The sequence below is a fragment of the Diadema setosum genome, chromosome 8 (assembly GCF_964275005.1).
Source record: "Diadema setosum chromosome 8, eeDiaSeto1, whole genome shotgun sequence".
NCBI lineage: Eukaryota > Metazoa > Echinodermata > Echinoidea > Diadematoida > Diadematidae > Diadema > Diadema setosum.
This window is the reverse complement of record NC_092692.1, coordinates 10379460-10402517: the sequence shown is the minus strand read 5'-3', so window position 1 is coordinate 10402517 and position 23058 is coordinate 10379460. Positions and strand designations below refer to the sequence as shown.

General features: G+C 40.0%; 1 protein-coding gene across 2 annotated transcripts; it reads right to left on the bottom strand.

Moving 5' to 3' along the window:
* Positions 1–3523: 3523 nt before the first annotated feature.
* Positions 3524–16250, bottom strand: LOC140232043 (uncharacterized). 2 transcript variants are annotated; one of them, XM_072312194.1, is made up of 12 exons: positions 16121–16250; positions 14742–14843; positions 13222–13335; positions 12980–13093; positions 12265–12378; positions 11494–11607; positions 10932–11045; positions 10153–10266; positions 9136–9249; positions 6675–6788; positions 5207–5548; positions 3524–4488 (listed from the first exon to the last, which is right to left on the bottom strand). In XM_072312194.1, the coding sequence occupies exons 2-12, from the start codon at positions 14797–14799 to the stop codon at positions 4154–4156; spliced, it is 1647 nt and encodes a 548-aa protein (XP_072168295.1). In that variant the 5' UTR covers positions 14800–14843; positions 16121–16250; the 3' UTR covers positions 3524–4153. The 2 variants fall into 2 exon arrangements, with proteins under 2 accessions (XP_072168295.1, XP_072168296.1); XM_072312195.1 differs by lacking the exon at positions 12265–12378.
* Between the last annotated feature and the right edge of the window lie 6808 nt (positions 16251–23058).

Genomic DNA, 23058 nt, shown 5'->3' with positions numbered 1-23058 from the left:
TTTCTCGAAAAACAAGATGCTGAAAACTACAGATCTGCTATAACGTCGGCATTTTATGCATCAGTTTTCTACCAAGGAGCTACCTGATCTTTCTACTCATTATGTTCAGAGAAAACAGTTTGATTTTCAGCTATGACGCATTTCACCTGCTGCGTATTCGGACAAAAATCCCCCCCCCCCCAAAAAAAAAACACAAAAAACAACAACAACAACAACAACAAACACGATAATCGATGAAGGCCCCAGATACTGTAATGATCTCTCCTTCCCCTCCCTCCCCCCCCCCCTATCACTTTTTATTGAATGCAAATCTTGTAGATACTGAATAGATTTGCAGCGTCTTCATGTTGTTATACATTACTGCCCTATTATCAATAACTTGTTCACACGCTACAGATTGCAATCTGGGCCTTGCCGTCGCCATGAGTATTAAATTCCGCAGTCTATTCCGTTTAGGGTCATCCCACTAGACCGACACCCACGAGTCATACAGCCCACGATCGAGTTCGACATTGAAAACAGGTCCATGAGTCATACAGCTAAAGAGTCATACAGCCCATGAGTTCGACACTAGGCAAATAAAAGCCCATGAGTTCTACACTAGGTAAAAACAGCCGATGCGTTCTACATAACACGGGGCGTAATGTGTCAGCCTTGTGGGCCTTGTTGGCTTAGTGTCGAACAAATGGGCCGTATGGCTCGTGTGCTGTATATAACTCATGGGCTGTATGACTTGTGAGCTGTATGACTCGTGGGTGTCGGTCTCTTGACGTGCACCCTTTCATTTCTCTCTCTTTCTACCCAGAGCTCAAAGGCGGGCTTCTGATGGTTCAATGATTGCACATGACACTTTTTGTCTTTATGCTGAATACCTGTTTAGTTCCAGAATCCAGTGCAAAAAAAGAAAAAAAGAAAAAAGAAAAACAGTCTTGTGTATACCAAACCAAACTAGGTGACCAATCGTCATGTTTTATTCTGAAAGGAAGTGGGGATTCGGTCACAATTATGGTTTACATTGAATTTAGTTCATATCATAAAAGCATTCTTCATTTCTCTTTTCTTTTTTCTTTCTTTTTTTTTTTCATTTTTATCAGGTCTGAACTCATCCGCTCTCCCTTTCCCATTCATAAACATCGCTGATTTAGTATTCAGGGCTTACAGCCAAACAGGCTTGATTTTATGTAGGTCACGTCATACTTCTTGTTCTAAAAACCGAACCATAATTTCGATTGCTCATTATGATTACTGTGCATGCTATACTATGTAAATTCGTTTGTTTATCATCGATAAGATACCAGAATTATGCTATCATTCTGATGTAACTTGATATGAAAAGTATGAAATAAATTGAAACTGAATGAATATCATTCACCCTTGACGCGCACAACTGAACAAAATCAGTTCGTGTCTCTAGTGGCCTTATGTTTTGGAACTCCCTATAGCTATCACTATCCTACATGCACTCAGTTTTAATACCGTCAATAATTAAATCGTAGAAATCTTTTTTAAACCATGATCAAGTCTTATCTGAAGCTCATCATTGTTCGTTACTCATCATGCCAGACATTCGCATGTATAGTGCATACATTTTCCCTATGCAGACACCAATTGCCTCTTCTTGACGGGGTCATCCAAAAAGACTAACACCCACGAATCATACCACATAACGACATTTAAAAAAAAAGAAGAAAAGAATGCCCATTAGCCTTACAGACCACGAGCTCGAAACTAGGCAAGTAAGACCCATGGTTCCGACAGATAGGCAAATTAGGCCCTAGAGTCCGACACCAGTCAAAACAGGTCAACTAGATCGACATTACAGCACCGGGCTCAATGTGTCGGTCTCGTGGGCCTTTTTTATTCTTCTTCTTAATGTCGAACACGTGGACCTTCTTTGCCTAGTGTCGGACTCGTGGGCCTTATTTGCCTGGTATGGGACTCGATGCCCTAATGCCTAATGCCGAGCTTATGTGGACATGGGCTGTATGACTCGTTGGCTGTATGACTCATGGGTATCAAGTTTGTGACGTGCACCTTTCCTGACTGGCCCCTGACTGTACGCACTGTCTTGTAATTCCTTTGTTCGTAATGTCTTTTAAAGCTTTCGTCTCCCCCACCCCCCCCCCCTTGACTTCCGCGCTTTTGTTCTCATTATTTTTTTTTCTCTCTCTCTCGTAATGAACAGCAAGGGTTGCTCACATTTGTGGATTTTTTTCCCGGAGGATACTGCATTAAACAGACTAAGCATTTTAGCAATCCCCGCTATTTCCAACCGCCTACTTAATTACCCACTATATAATACAACTTTATTGTGACTTTGTCCAAAAGTGTGTTATCTTATTTTACTAGCAACTCACTGGCTAATGTTAATATTTGAAAAAAAAAAACAACTAGTGTGCATACAAGTACAATGTACATTGTGCGAATGATTGTGCATTTATTTTTGTAATGAAAAAACAGATGAAATCAAAGGAAATGAATATGTCTCATTCACCTGCACACCCTATTGCAATGCCAATATCTTTGACATCCCTTTGATATTTGGAGAAAATAATAGCACGAAGTGATTTCGGTTTAGTACAATGAAATACACATCATCAGAGATAAAAAGAGACGGTCTCCTTTGTAATATATTCTTTTAATTGATACTTCTACATTGTACATGAAAATAGAATTGTTGAGTATTGTTAAGTATGGGGCGCCAAGTGTCACATGATCTCTTTCGTCACAAAAAAAAATCAATGACAATTTCGTTGATGACGAAAATCGTTTTTCGTTGACAAGTGACGACGTCAATTACAGTCAACGAAAAAACAATTTCGTCACGAAATTGTAATTCGTGACGAAAGAGACCATGCAACACTTGGTGCCCCATACTTACCTACGATCTTATCCTCGAAGTTACGTTACACAACTGTCTGAACGTAACTAATAATTACGGAAATAAGACTAGGGGATGATACTTTATAACTCTCCCATTGCGTGTATCAGGAAATCTCTCTTTTTGTCAACAACAAAACTATTTCAGCCTCTTTGCTGTTGGTTACAAATAAATCGAATCCTGTAAGGTTAACAGCCCCGAGTGTGGTAGATTGTTCCAAAGGGTGATTTGTTTCTGGGGAAAAGGGACTGACTAAACAAGCTAAAGGATATTGATGAATATTGAAGACCTAGGGCTGCGTCTGTTTCTCTGTGGTCTATAATGATTTTGACAAATGTCATAGGAGGGACAACTATACACTTCTTCACTGAACATTTTTGAAGAACGTTGTCAGCCTTTGATGCTGTCTTCGAGTCTTGATGGTTTTCTATTTTGATTTCCTCACCATTATATGCAATTAACGTGATAAAGAGTGCTTGCAACCCATACATACAAACTAACACGAGCACTCGTGAAGAAAAAGATATTTTCCTTTTAGTAATAACCGACCCCTGACCAAATACATACACACTACATGGCCGGCGGAACCGTGGGGGCCGTGGGGGCTCGGGCCCCCACACTTTTTGTGCACCATACAAAGGAATACATAAGGTGTCATCACTTTTGGCCCCCACACTTTTTTTAACCCGAAAGTACGTAAGTAGCACTAAATAGAAATAGATAGAGATCTTGAAGTGTGAGCGCGGTAAGGTTATGTTTTTCCACCGAGGACTTTTTTTTTTTTTGCTTGTTAGCTCATGAAACCCGGAAGTGGGCCCCCACACTCTTGAATGCTCCGCCGGCCCTGCACTAACTTAACATAAACCACTGTGAAAATTCGAGTTCTTTCGCGGTACAGCTTCTATAATTCTGGTACAGTATACATAGTAGTTTACCAAGAGCTGAGATGTAGAAAGAAAAAAAAAATATAAGCGAGAATTCTATTCTGATTGTTCATCTTATTACAGAGGTGATTACGTATATAATAATCTTTATTTGGGCTTCGTCTTTCCAACTTTTTCCTTTCATCGGAGTATAAGAAATAGATCAATCCTTAATCAAGATATGATTTGCTACAGAAATCCTTAAAAAACACTTGCGACGGAAATAACTACGACGTAATCTAGTTCGCTCTGTGCAAATATCATTTTCAGCACGCATATTGCAATTTTAGTGTCTGTTAGCCCCGGGTTGTTGGTTTGTTTGTATTTTCTTTCTGTCTCTCGTGAATTCTCAGTTAGAAAGAGTATAGCAAGACGCCCAGGCTTCTTGCCCTTGGCTGGTTGATGGTTGGTTATTACATGTCCCCGTCATAAATGGCGAGTGCTCGCAAGCACCGATATCGGTTTCCGAGCCGACACATTGGACGTCACTAAGTACCATAGGCTTGGTGCTGACACTGAGTGCTGGGATAGTCTCGCCCGAGCTGTACCCGAGCATGCGACACACCACACCGGCTTCCTCGTCATCCCACAGATTGCCGCAAACCGTTCCCCACGTACCCTGGTAGAAGATCTCCACTCGACCTAGGTCGGAGGTTGAGCCGTCTGTCAGACGGACTTGGGTTTCTGATGAAACAAAATGGACAAGAATGATAAAGTATAAGCGAATTCAGAGTAATAACTGCATGTGCAACAAAAGAACAGATTTGAAAGACGTTAAACACTTTGGCCGGAATTCACGAAGGTGGTACAACTGCATGTACAATTTAAACCATGGTTTAAACCATGGACAAAAACCATGAAGCGCCAAGTGTCGCACGGAATATTTCGTTACAAATTCAGTCACTTCGTAGACGAAAATATTATTTTGTAACGAAATGACAACATTTCGTAACGAAATGGCCATTTTGTTAACGAAGTGACTGATTTCGTAACGAAATGTTGGCGCTCCATGGTTTTTGTCCATGTATTCTCCCAACAACGACGGCGATGACGAAAACAACAACAACACGCAACATCACTAAAGATGATAAGACCGACAGGCCGGCATGATATACTGTAGTAATACTTTATAATATAGGTCTATTCTATGTAGCTGGCAATTGCGAGTGTCAGATGGGCCTAATCTACTTTCTTGTCATTTCGGGAAGTTCCTTCAATTGCCAAAGGCAAGCCATACTAGAAACAACTGCACAGGACGCTGCGTGTAAAACAGACAAAAAACACAAAATAAAAGTAAGACAAAATGGAATTCAAAAGGGAAATAAGGCAAACATACAACACATAAACATTGCAAATGATAGCATCGTATAAGGTCTTAATCAAGAAAGAAACAGGAAGTTACCTGCACACGTGATCTCTTGTACTACAATTGAAAAATAATGATTTCTTGATAGGAATATGGAGTAATGTTGACACTGCCCGAGATCAGTCTCCTGACCGCTACAAACGAGATAGAAGACGAAGACCACGCTTTCCGTACTCGTATGATGCAATTGCTGGAAAGAGGAGTGCCCTGTGAACCCGAGCTGACGACACGCAACTGCAGTTGCGTTGTTGTCGAATAGATTATGAGTATAATACGTGTTGATGCGCAAGCTTGTCCATGTGCTGTTCCACAGCACCTCCAGCCTGCCACGTACCCAATTGTCACTGTTATGAACCAGGCGAATGCTGAAATTTCTCACTGTCAGAATAAGAAAATATATGAATAAAGAATAGCAATCACGACCATTTCATCATTAACTTCGGAAACACTATAATTCTTGTTGATTTGACATATCAAATCGGAAATGATTGTGGTGAAGAGTGATTTGTTAGGCGTTGATACTATCCCATCATTTGAAAATGGGTAACAGCTGGTTATTTCTATCGTTATTACCGTCTGTTATTGCGAAGGTTTGTTAATCCGAAATTGTAGTAGGGTTCATACTATAAAGAAAAATTAAATTAAATTCTGAAAATACAATTCATCGCATGTAAAGATACTTAATCATTAGATAAAAGACACAGGGAATATTTAGCATGCAGGAAGAATAATAGGGCCTACATTGGCCTAATGTTTATTTTCAGACAGATGGCTTCCTGATAAAGGAAGGACTTTCTCGCGTGAGAGAGTCGAATGGAAGAGAATGTGGTTATCTAAACATACTATTGCTGACAAAAATGATGGCAGAAATACCAGTAATAACATAATTTGTGATGGTAATAAGGCATTAGAGTGCCGAATATACAGATCTAAAGCAATTCATTTCAGCAAACAGTATGAGGCGACGCGGGGGTGGGGGGGGGGGGGTGTTGTAGGGACCTGTAACATCATCAAGAAAAAAGAAGATGTATGCCTATCTCATCCTCCCTCATTCTACTTGCATCCCTATTACCGTGTCATTGCCCCCCCCCCCTCCACTCCATCCTGCAAGGATTGAATGGCTAGTGGACGCTGAGCCTGATCTCGACTTCGTATACTTATACGTCATCAATTCGTTTCGTTTTGTCGGTCACGTGACATGACTGTTTAAGAAAACTGCGCCTCGTTTCTAAAAGGTACTTGACACATACATGTAATTAATTTTTTTTAATGAAGGATTACATACACTTTCAGAAGACGTTGAAAACCTTAAGTCACAAAAAAATAAATAAACAGGTTCAAGATATCTTAGATATCTAGTAATTATAAAACCATTTCAGCAGTTTAAGACAAAAAACCCAGGGACGGCATTACAACATCGTGACACTGATTTTTTAACTGCACTGAACAGTCGACATTCGGCCTACTAAACGTTATAAGCCCGATAAATCCAATTCTTACTTACGAATTTCGCATTGAGAGCCATCAAGATAACTGGGACATGAGCAGGTGTAGTTGTTCATAAGATCAACACATGTTCCTCCATTCAGACAGGGGTTGCGTTCACACTCATTCACATCTAACAGTGGATAACAAGTCAACGAAAATAACAATATCAAAGAAGACCTCCGGATGGATTCCACATTTTTTACATTGGAGCAACTATAGATTGGTTATACATGTACTGGTACAGAGTAAACGAGGAAAGAAGAAATTCACGCTAACAATTAAATAAACTTCAAAAGAAAGAGAAAGATATTCCTTACAGAATGATAGAAAAATTTTAAAAATTGGATAAGAAATATAGGGAAGCTAGGACATTTTTAAATTTCACATGATTTCGGAAAACATTTCTCGACCAGTCTTTATGAATATTGAAATGAGCGAGTTGATGATGTCACACCCTCGCAGTTTTTCATGTATGTTATATAAGAAATCAAGAAAAAAAAATATTTAGCTAATACAAGTAAAAGCATGTTCCCATACCAAGATATCTGAGAGATAACATTTTTTGGTGACTTTTTAAGACAAGTTTTGTATTTATACAGCTGAAATATGAGATCTTCTTGTCACGTCTGTATATGAAATGAATATGAAATGTGTGAGAGCATGACATCGTCAACTTTCTGATCTGAATATTCATAAGGACTGGTCAATAAATGATTTTCGAAAAAAAAAATGTGAGTATGTGAAATTTCAAAATGTCATATCGCCCTTGTGTCTTTTCCAATTTTTGTCAGTAACCTTTGTATCGTTCGGTAGGGTATATCTTTTCTCTCTTTTTTTTTTTTTTTTTTTGGAAGCTTATCTATTTTTGGGATGAGTTAGGTTTGGTCAAGGGGGAAGCGCACTCCAATGTCTTTTGTGATTCATTAAAGCATTTTACCAATGATCGACAGATGAAGTCACTGGCAGAATCTTGGTTCAGAACGTGTGTTTGTTTGTTTGTCTTTTAGGCGTATTATATAAAGTAATCTGAAGTAATAATCTAATCTGAATAGTAGAAATGTTATTATGGCCACAAATTGATGACCGGGGTATTGTGAATCAATGAACATGTTTACCCGGCATGTTCGATACATATCTCAAAATGTCATGAACATCATCCGATGAATGCCTGTGATAATGGCATCAAGCGAAATGATTATTTTCAGATGATTTTTTTTTTTTTGCATGCAGACATAAATAAGAATGTTAAGATAGTTCATCCTACATGGACATAAAAATAAGAAATGCATTTCCAAGATTTCGCATGTTTTTAGAAAAGATCGAGATTTGTCAAAACCTACGCAAAAAGATGAGGAATTAGTATTACTGTCAACCTGACTTGGTCTTGTGAAACAACAAAAATAAAGACTCGATTGCGCTAAAACAGACTAATATCTCAGAATCTCAGGAAAATGATTATGCGTTATACCGTGATGAGACCTCTATAGTTCTGGTTGTCTAACGATACTCTATAATCAAAGCCAATTTGAACATTGCATGGCATTGCACTTCAATGAAACATAACTTAAGAAGTTTTAATAGTAATGATATAAAAGTACAATAAACATACATTCATTACGTATTTGAAAAAGAAAAGATTTGGTAGTATCATGTATATGGAGTAAACTGTAATTTACTAGTTTTGATTGTGTTCAATGATATGACATAACTTTGACATAATACTGCTGCTACATAAGCATAACGTTACTTGGAATAAGATGCTCATAAAATCCATACAATTCGTTACAAAGCTAATTTTGATTGATACTAATGTTATTTTCTCATTGTTTAGAATCAGACCTGTCTCTTATGAAAAAAAGAGAGAAATGAATGCACAAGGCAAAGAAAAGCTTTGCTGAAAGTTGTCTAACAATACCCTCTCGTCCTGTTATTTCTGCTCAGGAGGGTATGCTTTTGCTGGCGCTTTTTAGTATGTTTGTTCATTTTTTCGTTTGTTCGCCAGTTGGGAATATCTGTGGTGGTGATTTGGAGCACAATAAAGATCCAAGATGTGTACAAGATACAAAACAGTTCTATTCTGTTATCGTGATTCGGTGAACTTGACAGAGTTTTGCGCTCTCGTGTAGTTCTCCGAATCCTTTCAATGTGTGCAACCATTGACATCATTTACTATTTCTATTGCAGTCCGGATAGACTCTCTGTTACTTATAGCACTTAACATCCTTTGAAACGTTTAGTTTGACATCAGACAAAAAATAAATGGTCCGCGCTGGCATACTTTCTTCCATCATGTTGATGTCTCGTGTCTTCTTCATTGCGATCACCATAATGATTATCTTCCTCTTTTCCATCTTCATCTCCTGGTAAGATTATAACCTCTTGTTCACTCCCAGAAGAGTCTCTAAAATGACTAAACAAAGAACTTTACCATGGTTACTACTCTTTAAAACACTCTCTCTAAAAAGATCCTCTCTCACCGATCTCGCATAGTGTTCCACTCGTTCCAGGCAGGCACGTGCAGCCAAAGGAACCCAGCCGGTCGATACACGATCCGCCATGCTGGCATGGGTTCGACGTGCACTCGTTGATATCTAAAAAGTTTATAATGGGGATTGATATTGGTAGTTCTTCTTTCATCGTGGTTATATACATGTATGTCATCGTCTCTGAGTATCAGAGAAATGTGATTCGGTTTAATGCAAGAAAAGAAGCCTTCTCTGAACAGCTTCTATTAGTTTTCTGTGGATATCATGTTTTCTTTTTTTTTTTCACTTTGCCTCAGGCAAATCAAGTTTGTTTTTACTTTTGGCAATTTCCTCACTGAGGATCTTAGAAATAAGATTCAGATTAATGCAACAAAATATTCGGCTAAGGAAATCCGTAACAAGAGATTCATCTCTTGTTACCTCCTAGAGCAGGCTCTAAAATGACTATCGACGGAACGTTGATAAGTCAGTTCGTAATTAGCTCATTGTGTACATTGGTATAAAAGACTTTTCTTTCTTCTCATTTGGCTAGGTACTTCACCTGCCCTGAAAGCAGCGCAATGCAATGCGTGAGCTTCCTCTGACAAAGAATAAACTTGCGCAGACCAGAATGATCTCTCAATAGTTAACACCTGGGAAAGGATATATCATTGTTTCACCCTGAATGTATAAAGATTTTCTTTTCTAGTAAAACTGCCAGGTACCAGGCTTACCGCCAGGTGGATGTGTTGGAAACCACTATTTATTAGGATCACATGAACAATCGTCATATTATCACAGATGCTTATCTCAGTGAATTTACAAACCAACGTACCTGTTGGTAGCCCTACAATTAGGGAGGTCATTTTCGTCTCACCTCCCTGGTCAATTGACCTTTTTCTGCTCATGCGCAACGTAGAATTACGAACTGGTCTAACTCTTTAAAACTCCTAGAAGAGACTCTAAAATGACTAACGAAAGAACACTAATACTCTTTAATACACTCTCTCTAAAAAGATCCTCTCTCACCGATCTCGCACAGTGTTCCGGTCGTTCCAGGCAGGCACATGCAGACAAAGGAGCCCAGCTGGTCAACACATGTTCCATCATGCTGGCATGGGTTCGACGTGCACTCGTTGATATCTGAAGAGTATACGCCATGGGGATTGATATTGGTAGCTGTTCTCTCATCGTGATTAATACATACATGTCTGTCATCATCACTGAGAATCATAGAAATAAGATTCGCTTTAATGCAGCAAAATCTTCGGATAAAGAAACCTTTGATTTTTGGATTTTGGTACGGACCCTCAGGTACAGGAATTTTACGTGCTGGGAACAACGGGAAATAAAGTACTACAAATCATAAAATACAATCAAAGTATTGGTCATTCTATCTCTGAAGAACATACTTGGATCGAAACTTCAGGATCCTTTTGACTTCAAAATATTAATTAAGTGTTAATATTACGTATGTGGATGCTAATACAGTGTATTTCATTCAGATAAGTGTTCATGTACGAAGTTCGTAAGGTGCAATCCAACGATATTCAGTTGATAACTAGCATGACTAGAATTTTACAAGTTCTGACAAGACATTGTTTAGTTGATCAATCGATGAATGGATCACTCAGACACACTTTCTTTCATCTCTTGTGTCTTCATCGCTGTAATCATCTCTTGCTCTTTTCCATCTTTATCTCCTGGAAAGATTATCATCTCTTGTTCCTTCCTAGAAGAGGCTCTAAAATGACCAACAAAGAAACAATAATATTTCTCACAACATTCTCTAAATGATCCTCGCTCACCGATCTCGCATAATGTTCCAGTCGTTCCGTTTTGACAGTTGCAGACAAACAATCCAAGCTGGTCGATACACTGTCCCCCATGCTGGCATGGGTTGGACATGCACTCATCGACATCTGAAGAGTATATATTGAGGATTCATATTGATAAAATCATGGGTTGTCCCATTGTGACTGTCATCGTCATTACGATAAGAATGCGATTCGGATTAATACAATAATATTCGGATGAAATAACATCAAATATTTTCGGCATCGCTGTGGCATAATGGATAAGACTCCAGATTCCCAATTGGAGGACCATAGTTCGATTCCCACCCAGTTCTTACCTCGTTGGACAAGATGTTTTTACCCACATTACCCTCAACAGATGAATGGACCATCACGCGGACACACTTCATTTAAAGTTTCGTATCTTCTTCGTTGTAATCAAATCTTCCTCTCTTCTACCTTTTCTTGCTGTAAGATTGTCACCTCTTTTTTCCAACGCCCAGAAAGGTTTCTAAAATGACCAACGAAAGATCATTAATATTCCTCACAACACTCTCTAAAAATCCTCGCTCACCAATCTCGCATAGTGTTCCAGTCGTTCCGTTTTGACAGTTGCAGACGAAGGAACCCACCTGGTTGATACACACTCCATCATGTTGACATGGGTTGCACATGCATTCGTTGACATCTGAAAAATAATGATGATTCATACCGATTTGTGTCGGGGTTCCTCCATTTTGCCCGCACATTCGACAACAGCTTATATGGCAATGTGGCTCCGCTCTCAAACTTGTGTGTGTATGCGGTTGTTGTTGTTGTTGCTGGTTTTTTTCGTCGATAAGAAATCGAAATAGTGTTTTATATCTTATATTCAATAGTTCTTGTGGAGATAAAAGAAGAGAGAAACTGGCAAAAGAAAGAGTAAATCTGCTGCTACAGAGGCCTCGGATAGGCCTACTCCTAACACGGAAAAAAGACTTGCTCGCTAAAGTGGTGCCCGGACACCTTTCGTCTACCCCTTCACCAAGGTCTACTTTAAAGGAAACCCAAACCCAAAGAGACTACTAGAGGTTATGACGTATGTGTGGACAACAATATAAAGAAAATATAAAGAAAACTCCGTAAAAATTATCTTTTCTACCATAATGAAAGAGCACTTAATTAACCTCTTTCACAAAGCAGGGGGAACAATTGCTAGCCTTAACATAATTATATCAGTATCAAGTTGATGGAATGTGTACTAAACTTTCATGAAAAATGAATTTTAGTGGAATTACCTTTATATTTCCTTCATATTGTTAAAACAATGTAAAGACTCTCTGAACACTCTATTTCCCTTGCTCACCGAGCTCGCATAGTGGTCCAGTCGTTCCGGGATGACAAGTGCAGTTAAAGGAGCCCATCTGATTGTTACACACTCCATCATGCTGGCATGGGTTGCAAATGCACTCGTTGACATCTTGAGTAATGAAGATTTATATTTTGTAGTTGTTCTCCAATTGAATTAGGTCATCATCACGGATGATTATGAAAACAAGATTCGCAATAATGCAACAAATATCCGGAATAAAGATGTTCAATGCTTGGAATTACGAACGCTCCGGTATATTTTCCTAATTTTCCGTGTTAGGAATACGAGCTTAGCGAATATACGATATACTGTACATCACTCTCCTTAAAAACAATCATATACACCTTAATTAATGATAAGAGTTGAAGTTGGTCTAATCGTAAATGTTGAGTTTTATACTGATGTTAATGTATATACTTAGTTAGGATAAGTTAATGTCTAAGGACAAAGGCTTAATGGTGCAATGTAGGTACACATGTTCAGCTGATCACAAATTTAATTGATCAACGGCCCGATCAACGGATGAATGGACCACTCAAACACACCGTGCTTTCATATCGCGCGTCTTCTCAACTGTGATCACATCTTGCTATTTTCCTCCTTTATCTACCGGAATATTATCACGTCTTGTTCACACCTAAGAGACTCAAATAACCAACGAAAGAACATTTTATATTCTTTAAAGCATCCTCTAAAGATCCTCACTCACCAATCTCGCATAATGTTCCAGTGGTTCCGTTTTGACAGCTGCATTCGAAGAAACCCAACTGGTCGATACACAATCCATCATACTGACATGGGTAGGACGTGCACTCATCGATATCTGAAGAGTAACGAGGATTCATATTCATGTTTACCACCTACAGTCTCTGCTCTCTACAACTGTATGCAACGACCAACTAAAGGATGTTAAAATTCTCTAAAACACTCTCTTTAAAGATCCTCACTCACCGATCTCGCATAGTGTTCCAGTCGTTCCGTTTTGACAGTTACAGACAAAGGAGCCCACCTGGTTGATACACAATCCATCGTGTTGACATGGGTTGCACATGCACTCATTGATATCTAAAGAGTAATGGGGACATAATAATGATGGTGGACATATGACTTCTCTCATTGTGATTATAAAATTCATTTATACATTGAATCTACGAAATTGATCATGCTGAAATATTAAAACCGAAAATTATTGTCTATTGGGAGCATAGCAGCTCCACTCTCGCTCTGAATCTAACTGAAGACAGGCACATTGCATTCCTGATTTTTTTTTTTCCAAGGCCCGTAACAGGGGTGGGGTTGGGGGTTCAGGGGGTTCGAACACCCGACCTCCTTCCTTTTGAGAGCAGGGTCCGCATGGTTATGTCACGCAACAATGAAAGATATCAGTTCGGTTTTAATTTCTGCAGATTAAAAATGTTTGTTATACATTTAATGTATAACAAACATTTTGTATGCATTGTTATGCATTTTTATACATTTTTAGATTAAATGTTGAAGTTAAACAGGTTTTTTTTTTCTCATTTGGTTTCACTATTTGTTTTTTCTTTGTTGTTGTGGGGTTGTTGTTTTTTTGGGGGAGGCTTTGATGGATAACTAAGTGTTTGTCTTATTTTTCTGACTAAAAAAAAATTGCTTAATGGTGCTTAATACTGTGCAGTGACCATTAATCATCTACTCAGCTTGGAAATTATAATCTCAAAGGTTCACAGTTTTGCAGTACGTGGCTGACTCAGATTTAATGACTCACGCTTTCCAGGTCAATATGTGGATGAACATTTCTAAGTGCTTGAGATTTCTTAAGTTCATTTTGTTTTACCTTTATTCACTACTCCCAACGTTCTATTGTCAGTTGCATTTTTTAAGTTTTTTTTCTTTCTTTTTTTATTTGCAATACTTAGAAGAACTACATAATTGCAACACTCTCTATGACTCCGGGTTGCTACGTTTCCTCAGTTTCTCACCCACATCCGCAATAAATCGAGTAATCATGGTAACAGTTTAAGATATCAAACAATTACCATCGCAAATTTCATAATGAGGGAAACAATGGTTTATTTTGGTTTGTGTCGTGTCACTATGGTGTTAGCCCTAGTTGCGATCGGACCGTATCATATGCATCCAAACAGAGGTCCGTGTTGGTATCACTGTTAGTGCTATTATTTTGAGAGGATTGTTTTTTTTTCATTGCCATAACTGCTGACCATGTCCACTCTGAAACGGTCATGCCTGAATTCGAAAATACAAGTTGGGCATCAATAAACTAATTGCTTTTTCCAATCATCGTTCGGGTTTTTGAAAGAGAGACTGAATCCTACTATTTTTATACCACAACAAATTGGCAAAAGTGTCCGTCCACGTATGTAGACACACACACACACACACACACACACACACACACTAACAAACACGCGCGCACACACACACACACACACACTTTTTCTGCTGCTTTACAAGAATTAACGCGTTCCTACCTTCGTCGCAATGGATTCCAGTGTATACCGGCGGACAGTGACACTCATACGCTGTCATGGTTTCTTCACACCACCCAGAAAAGCACGGGTTGCTCTGGCAATCTTTGACATAAATATCGATGATATGAAATTATATTTTGTATATATATATATATATATATATATATATATATATATATATATAGTGATAAATCAACGCTCGACAGTTTTCGTTTTCCTTTGGTGGCCCAAATCTATTTTCTGGTAGGCCTGGGCCACCTCGAATGTTGAGCGCTTTATAATGTATGACTTTATCAAAATCAATTGATTGTTCTCCTAAATATATGTGAGGTAGATCCAGTTTGGCACATTCTTCGATTTTTTTTTATTTTTTTTTTTTTTTAGTAATGGCATCAAACATGGTCTCAAAGGGAATGAGACGGTTGTGACTGCATCTCCTTTAAACTCAAAACAAGGAGTTTCAAGAGCTGGAGTTCCAACTGACCAATTTTATTTCAAGAGCTGTCAGTTTTCAATGGATGCACAAAAGACTTCTACAGGAGCATTTGCACCGTTTATGATCTTTTTTTTTTCAGTTTCAGTAAGTTCTATTTCTCCGCTGCAAAAGAAAGTAAGTATAACATATCAAACATATTATTCACAAGTCATGAAAATACAAACAAGAGTTCACATTCAAAGTAAATAATCATGTGAAATAATGCATATCTTCATTACAAATCTTTAAGTATTCAGGTGGGGGACACCGTTATCAATATAAGCATTTGAGGTTCCCATCTCTCTCTCAGCAATCTCAAGATACGTTCTGAACGCGAACAAAATGGATAGACTTTGCCCGACATGAAATCAAATTTCACCCAATGATAAAGCACCTAAACAAAAGTCAATTCCGTCATGAAATATGTGAAACAAAATACAAATCCGAGTTTTATTTTGTGAAAGTATTTTAAACTGTACTCTCATTTGAAAGCTGTCCTTTTTTCTGGTCAATTCTGACAGACCTGATGAAACTGATACGCTGTATTCTTGAGGTATATTATAGTTTTTGATTAGACGTTAGTATGTCAGATTAGTGTCCATCAGACATGTCCAGCTCATCTTTTTATCATAAATTGGAAGGGTGAAAATTAGCATCATTAAGACATATTCCACGGAACATTATCTTCCATGGAGAGTGTGAGGTCATATGCAATGAGACATGAATCAAGTGTTTTCGTATCTATGGGTCAGCTCCAGTTTGGCTCATGCTTCAAATACTCTTGAGTCGCGGCATCAAACATACGATCAAAGGGAAAAGGTCACATTCAAGCGCTCAAGTAAAGCTAACCATGCCATAACATGCCGGATTTGGAGCGTTTGAGATCTCTGTGGAGAAAACGTACCTTAGGGGGGTGTTTCATCAACGTTTGTCGGCGCTGACAACTTGAATCACCATAGTAACAGTCAGTGACCAGAGCATCTCAGCCAATCAAAACCAAGGATTTTGCTGAAATTGGTCAGTGCCGACAGTTGTCGGCGCTGACAAGCGTTGATGAAACACCCTCCAGTCAGATACATTTTCTAGCAACAGGGTCATGCACCTGTCACGCTTATTGACAGGTGTCCCTAACAAAGAGAATTAACTCTTCGTATTATGACGTAGTGTGTTACGCGCATTCTTCTCATACCAACTTCTGAACCAAAGAGTACGAGTATTAGGTAGTGGGGGAAAAATTTTATGTTAAATGGGTTAGTCAAATACCGGTTAGTGATTGGCTAAACACAGTCACGTGATGGAGGAACATTGGTTATGTTCGCCCATGGGAGAACATTTTTGTAACGTTCAGGCGCGGTGGAGCACCCCAATTATCTCGCAGAAATCCATTGGCAGCCGAGCCTCATTTGCATAAAGTAAACAACATGTACTCGCGTAGTTGAGAAAAAGTAAACAACTTCTCAAGCTAACAACAATTTAAGGAAACCTATTTTCGGATTAAGATTGAGTTAGTTTGAATTTGAAAACATGTCCGAATATGCACATATAACATATTAAAGGATTTGACAATGATAAAATGTGAAATTTTAGCGAAAATCTTGCGAGCAAAATTACCAAAAATATGCCTCGAAAATCATCCTAAAATTCACAAAGTGTGATTGCGGAACCAAAGCGCCATTCGAATAAAGTACACCGAAATTTATTTATCTGCTTGCATTTTAAATTTCATACCGTAATATTCCCGGCCATGGTTGTGTCGGAAAAAAACAGAAGGTGATGTCAAAAATGACACGAACGCAAAGCGTACAGGTCGGCAACATGTATATATAATCGCGTCACTGTAGCGTTGCATGTCACGTGCAGCACACACAACGCATTGCTGCGTGCAGCGTGCGCGGCAGCAGCTCAGCAGTCACCGCCGTGCGACACTCAGCAAAATTGACTGCGTCACATGCAAACCAACAATGAGCACGAAATCCTGAATCTCACGTACCATGCATGCCCAATACAATACCTGTATTACGGGAAAAGAAATGACGTCATTTTCAAATGGTTCGCTGACTACAATTTTCTATTCCAAACCCTGTAGAGACAAGTTGATTTCTCAAAAAGTACAGGTGGAACCAAGCGAAAACTTTCACCATATATGGATTGAGGCCTGATGAACTTATGTTGCCAATTTCGGACACATTGGAGCCCGGCCATAGTCCAGTCGGGAAAAAAAAACCAAAAAAACGGAGAGCATATTTTGCGAGAGGTGATTTTCAAAACGCTTTAATATCTCAAGTTCTAGTGCAGCAAATTTCATAATTTTTTCATCAAAAGGAAGGTTTTTAAAAAACTTAGATAGTGTGAGAAGTTTGAGTTTACTAGCGACACGCATAGCGGCACAAGGAGAAGGTAAAGATTTGACTTTTTCATGCACACAGTTTCGGGCAGCCGTGGATGCCCGTTGGAAATTCAAATAGAACGGGGTGATAATGAGATGCAAATTGAGGTGCTCCACCGCGCCTGCGTTCTCCCATGAGAAAACATTTTCACGTAACAAATGACAGAAGGATCCGCGCACAGTGAATTTGGCTCTGCGAGAGCGATCAAGTCCGTTGTGCTGGTGGTTGACGTTGACGTATTTGACGTATTTGATTAACCCATAATTATAATATAACAGATGATGACTTTTGTTGTCGGGAACATGTACCAAACGTTTCACCCTCAGGGTTTGAAATGCTATTTTGGGAGTCTATAAGTCCGTCGACTTCGTCTCGGGACTTGTAACCTTCCTCAACAGCATTTCAAACCCTTCGGGCGGAACATTCGGTATGTTCCCTCCCCCGCCAGTCATCATCTATATATTGTTTGGAACAGATCGAGAATTGGCGCGGGTAAGGTACGGTAAGGTACGCTTTAGCAGAGCTGTCTAAGGCGTAGCCAGGGGGGGCGATGGGGGCGGTCGCCCCCCCCCCCCCCCTAAGATTTGGACCGGGGATTTGGGAGGCGGAAAAAAAAAATGCGTGTATACTGTATGCATGCACATGAAGCGGGTCTCCTTTGCAACCTTTCATCAAATAAGATATTTTTTTGAATATTTCACTCAAAGTGTGCACCAGATCGTTGAATTTCAATTCAAAATATGCAAAATCTCTCGTGCTTGGGAGGGGGTAACCCCCTCCCAAACCCTCCCCCTCTGTGCCTCTTTCCCTAGCTTAGTACACTTTTTAGATTTACAAAAAAAAAAAAAGATGAATAATTCTGAGTGCACAAGACTTATCAGGGGAATTTCCCCTATTAATCGACCCTTTCCTCCCTCAGCCCCCCCCCCCCCATCAGTTTGTGTGTGTGTGTGTGTGTGTGTGTGTGTGATTTCCCAAATGTTGATTCCATCTAAAATGCGTATACGAGATGTCTCAATTTCAACCTTAAAAAGGCAAAAGCTCCATCGGAAGGGAAGGGTGGAGATAACACTCGCCCACGCCTTCTCCCTGCTCGCCCGCCCCTCCCCCCCCCCCTTCCGCCATGCATAGAAGTATAGACTGTGGCTATACCCAGATCGCTTTATTTCAATTCTAAAAACGCAAAAGCTCCGCGAGCGGCAGGGGGAATCCCCCTTCCCCTCAGCTCTACCTCACTAGACTTTATGCATACACACAGATGGTGCACATTCGGAATAAGAGCTAAATTCCGTGATTTTAACACTTCGATGAAATAGTATTGCACCAAAAATTTGCACCAGATCGCTGAATTTCAGGTCTGAAAACGCAAAATCACCTTCGTGTGGGAGGGGATATGCCCCTATCTACACCCTCGTGTGCATGCTTTTTCTGTTTAATTACTGAAGTGCAGACAGCGTTCATGATATTCAGTGAAAAGAATTAATACAAGAAGATTATTTAAATGATATACCATTTTACAGGAAAATTGTTCAATAATAATCTACATCAAAATATACTGCTACCTTAAACAAGTGGGACTCAGTGTTTCTCGTCGATAAAACGCGCAAAAACATGCATCAAATTGCACCATTTGCAACATCAAAATGCAAAAAGTTCTTACCGTGGGAGGGGGGACACCCCCCTCCCACACCCTCCCCTCCCCCCTCGCTCGCTCCGCTCGCTCGGGTTCAGTCGCGTTACATGATATTCAGTGAAAAGAATTAACACAAGCAGTTAGTGTATTTAAATTGTACCATTGTATAGGCAAATTGTTCAATAATAATCTCCATCAAAATATACTGCTACCTTAAACAAGTGGGACTGTTTCTCGTCGATAAAACGCGCAAAACATGCATCAAATTGCACCATTTACAACATCAAAATGCAAAAAGTTCTTACCGTGGGAGGGGGGACACCCCCCTCCCACACCCTCCCCTCCCCCTTCGCTCGCTCCGCTCGCTCGGGTTCAGTCGCGTTCATGATATTCAGTGAAAAGAATTAACACAAGAAGTGTATTTATATTATACCATTTTATAGGCAAATTGTTCAATAATAATCTACATGAAAATATACTGCTACCTTAAACAAGTGGGACTGTTTCTCGTCGATAAAACGCGCAAAAACATTCATCAAATTTCACCATTTGCAACATCAAAATGCAAAAAGTTCTTACCGTGGGAGGGGGGACACCCCCCTCCCACACCCTCCCCTCCACCCTCGCTCGCTCCGCTCGCTCGGGTTCAGTCGCGTTCATGATATTCAGTGAAAAGAATTAACACAAGTAGTGTATAGAATTTATACCATTTTATAGGCAAATTGTTCAATAATAATCTACACTAAAATATACTGCTACCTTAAACAAGTGGGACTGTTTCACGTCGATAAAACGCGCAAAAACATGCATCAAATTGCACCAGTTACAATATCAAAATGCAAAAAGTTCTTACCGTGGGAGGGGGGACACCCCCCTCCCACACCCTCCCCTCCCCCTTCGCTCGCTCCGCTCGCTCGGGTTCAGTCGCGTTCATGATATTCAGTGAAAAGAATTAACACAAGAAGTGTATTTACATTATACCATTTTTTAGGCAAATTGTTCAATAATAATCTACATCAAAATATACTGCTACCTTAAACAAGTGGGACTGTTTCTCGTCGATAAAACGCGCAAAAACATGCATCAAATTTCACCATTTGCAACATCAAAATGCAAAAAGTTCTTACCGTGGGAGGGGGGACACCCCCCTCCCACACCCTCCCCTCCACCCTCGCTCGCTCCGCTCGCTCGGGTTCAGTCGCGTTCATGATATTCAGTGAAAAGAATTAACACAAGTAGTGTATAGAATTTATACCATTTTATAGGCAAATTGTTCAATAATAATCTACACTAAAATATACTGCTACCTTAAACAAGTGGGACTCTTTCACGTCGATAAAATGCGCAAAAACATGCATCAAATTGCACCATTTACAATATCAAAATGCAAAAAGTTCTTACCGTGGGAGGGGGGACACCCCCCTCCCACACCCTCCCCTCCCCCTTCGCTCGCTCCGCTCGCTCGGGTTCAGTCGCGTTCATGATATTCAGTGAAAAGAATTAACACAAGAAGTGTATTTACATTATACCATTTTATAGGCAAATTGTTCAATAATAATCTACATCAAAATATACTGCCACCTTAAACAAGTGGGACTGTTTCTCGTCGATAAAACGCGCAAAAACATGCATCAAATTGCACCATTTGCAACATCAAAATGCAAAAAGTTCTTACCGTGGGAGGGGGGACACCCCCCTCCCACACCCTCCCCTCCACCCTCGCTCGCTCCGCTCGCTCGGGTTCAGTCGCGTTCATGATATTCAGTGAAAAGAATTAACACAAGTAGTGTATAGAATTTATACCATTTTATAGGCAAATTGTTCAATAATAATCTACACTAAAATATACTGCTACCTTAAACAAGTGGGACTGTTTCACGTCGATAAAACGCGCAAAAACATGCATCAAATTGCACCAGTTACAATATCAAAATGCAAAAAGTTCTTACCGTGGGAGGGGGGACACCCCCCTCCCACACCCTCCCCTCCCCCTTCGCTCGCTCCGCTCGCTCGGGTTCAGTCGCGTTCATGATATTCAGTGAAAAGAATTAACACAAGAAGTGTATTTACATTATACCATTTTTTAGGCAAATTGTTCAATAATAATCTACATCAAAATATACTGCTACCTTAAACAAGTGGGACTGTTTCTCGTCGATAAAACGCGCAAAAACATGCATCAAATTTCACCATTTGCAACATCAAAATGCAAAAAGTTCTTACCGTGGGAGGGGGGACACCCCCCTCCCACACCCTCCCCTCCACCCTCGCTCGCTCCGCTCGCTCGGGTTCAGTCGCGTTCATGATATTCAGTGAAAAGAATTAACACAAGTAGTGTATAGAATTTATACCATTTTATAGGCAAATTGTTCAATAATAATCTACACTAAAATATACTGCTACCTTAAACAAGTGGGACTCTTTCACGTCGATAAAATGCGCAAAAACATGCATCAAATTGCACCATTTACAATATCAAAATGCAAAAAGTTCTTACCGTGGGAGGGGGGACACCCCCCTCCCACACCCTCCCCTCCCCCTTCGCTCGCTCCGCTCGCTCGGGTTCAGTCGCGTTCATGATATTCAGTGAAAAGAATTAACACAAGAAGTGTATTTACATTATACCATTTTATAGGCAAATTGTTCAATAATAATCTACATCAAAATATACTGCCACCTTAAACAAGTGGGACTGTTTCTCGTCGATAAAACGCGCAAAAACATGCATCAAATTGCACCATTTGCAACATCAAAATGCAAAAAGTTCTTACCGTGGGAGGGGGGACACCCCCCTCCCACACCCTCCCCTCCACCCTCGCTCGCTCCGCTCGCTCGGGTTCAGTCGCGTTGATGATATTCAGTGAAAAGAATTAACACAAGTAGTGTATAGAAATTATACCATTTTATAGGCAAATTGTTCAATAATAATCTACACTACCTTAAACAAGTGGGACTGTTTCACGTCGATAAAACGCGCAAAAACATGCATCAAATTGCACCATTTACAACATCAAAATGCAAAAAAATTCTTACCGTGGGAGGGGGGAAACCCCCCTCCCACACCCTCCCCCCCTCGCTCGCTCCGCTCGCTCGGGCTCGGTCGCTTCGCTCCTTCGCAGACTAACCGCCCCCCCTAAGATCAAATCCTGGCTACGCCGTTGGTCTAACGCACCCCTCGACTGTAATTATGATTCCATCGCTTGAACCTCCTTGGTTATATCAAAACTAAATTGAGCAAATGACCAGAATAAAACATGACAAGTGGAAGTTCACATTTAGGAACGACTGATTAACATAATATTCAATAGTACGTAATTCTTGAAACGGGGAAAAATGGACGCCCACCAGGTATTCGACAGACGATCATTCCTTGTGGAATTCCCAGACGACTCTGCCGCTGGTTCCGGCAGCTTGGTCCCGCAGATGAGGCCGGCGTTAATTTGGGAAAAGTCTGGACCAGGTTTCCGCCTGGACCTACTGTCTTCTGAATCTGACACCCCTTGATCTTAGGCAGCGTGTAGTTCAGACCATAGCTATTGGTGAGGCAAGGGTGCAGGTCGTATGGGGTCGGCGATGCTGCATGTTGGTAAGAGAAATCGCCTCCAACAACTGATTAGCGTTTGTTCTCAATATGATTAACCGAGATGCAAGTCAATATGAATATACAGGCCTATTTCCACCATTTTAGTCCAGAAGTATTGGAGTGGGCTGTAGGGATGCTTATTAAAATGTATCGAGAACAGATCAAGACAATGTGTGCAAAAAGAAAGCTAATGATATACAAGGATCTGATGAGTCGAAATAATAACCATTTTATAAACA

Excerpts from the sequence above, each read along its gene's own strand:
- LOC140232043 (XM_072312194.1), bottom strand. The coding sequence starts at position 14,799 with ATGACAGCGTATGAGTGTCACTGTCCGCCGGTATACACTGGAATCCAT. Across the intron at positions 11,608-12,264 it reads TGGACCACTATGCGAGCTCG|ATGTCAACGAATGCATGTGC; the intron begins GTGAGCAAGGGA and ends ATTATTTTTCAG. Across the intron at positions 11,046-11,493 it reads TGGAACACTATGCGAGATTG|ATGTCGATGAGTGCATGTCC; the intron begins GTGAGCGAGGAT and ends TATACTCTTCAG.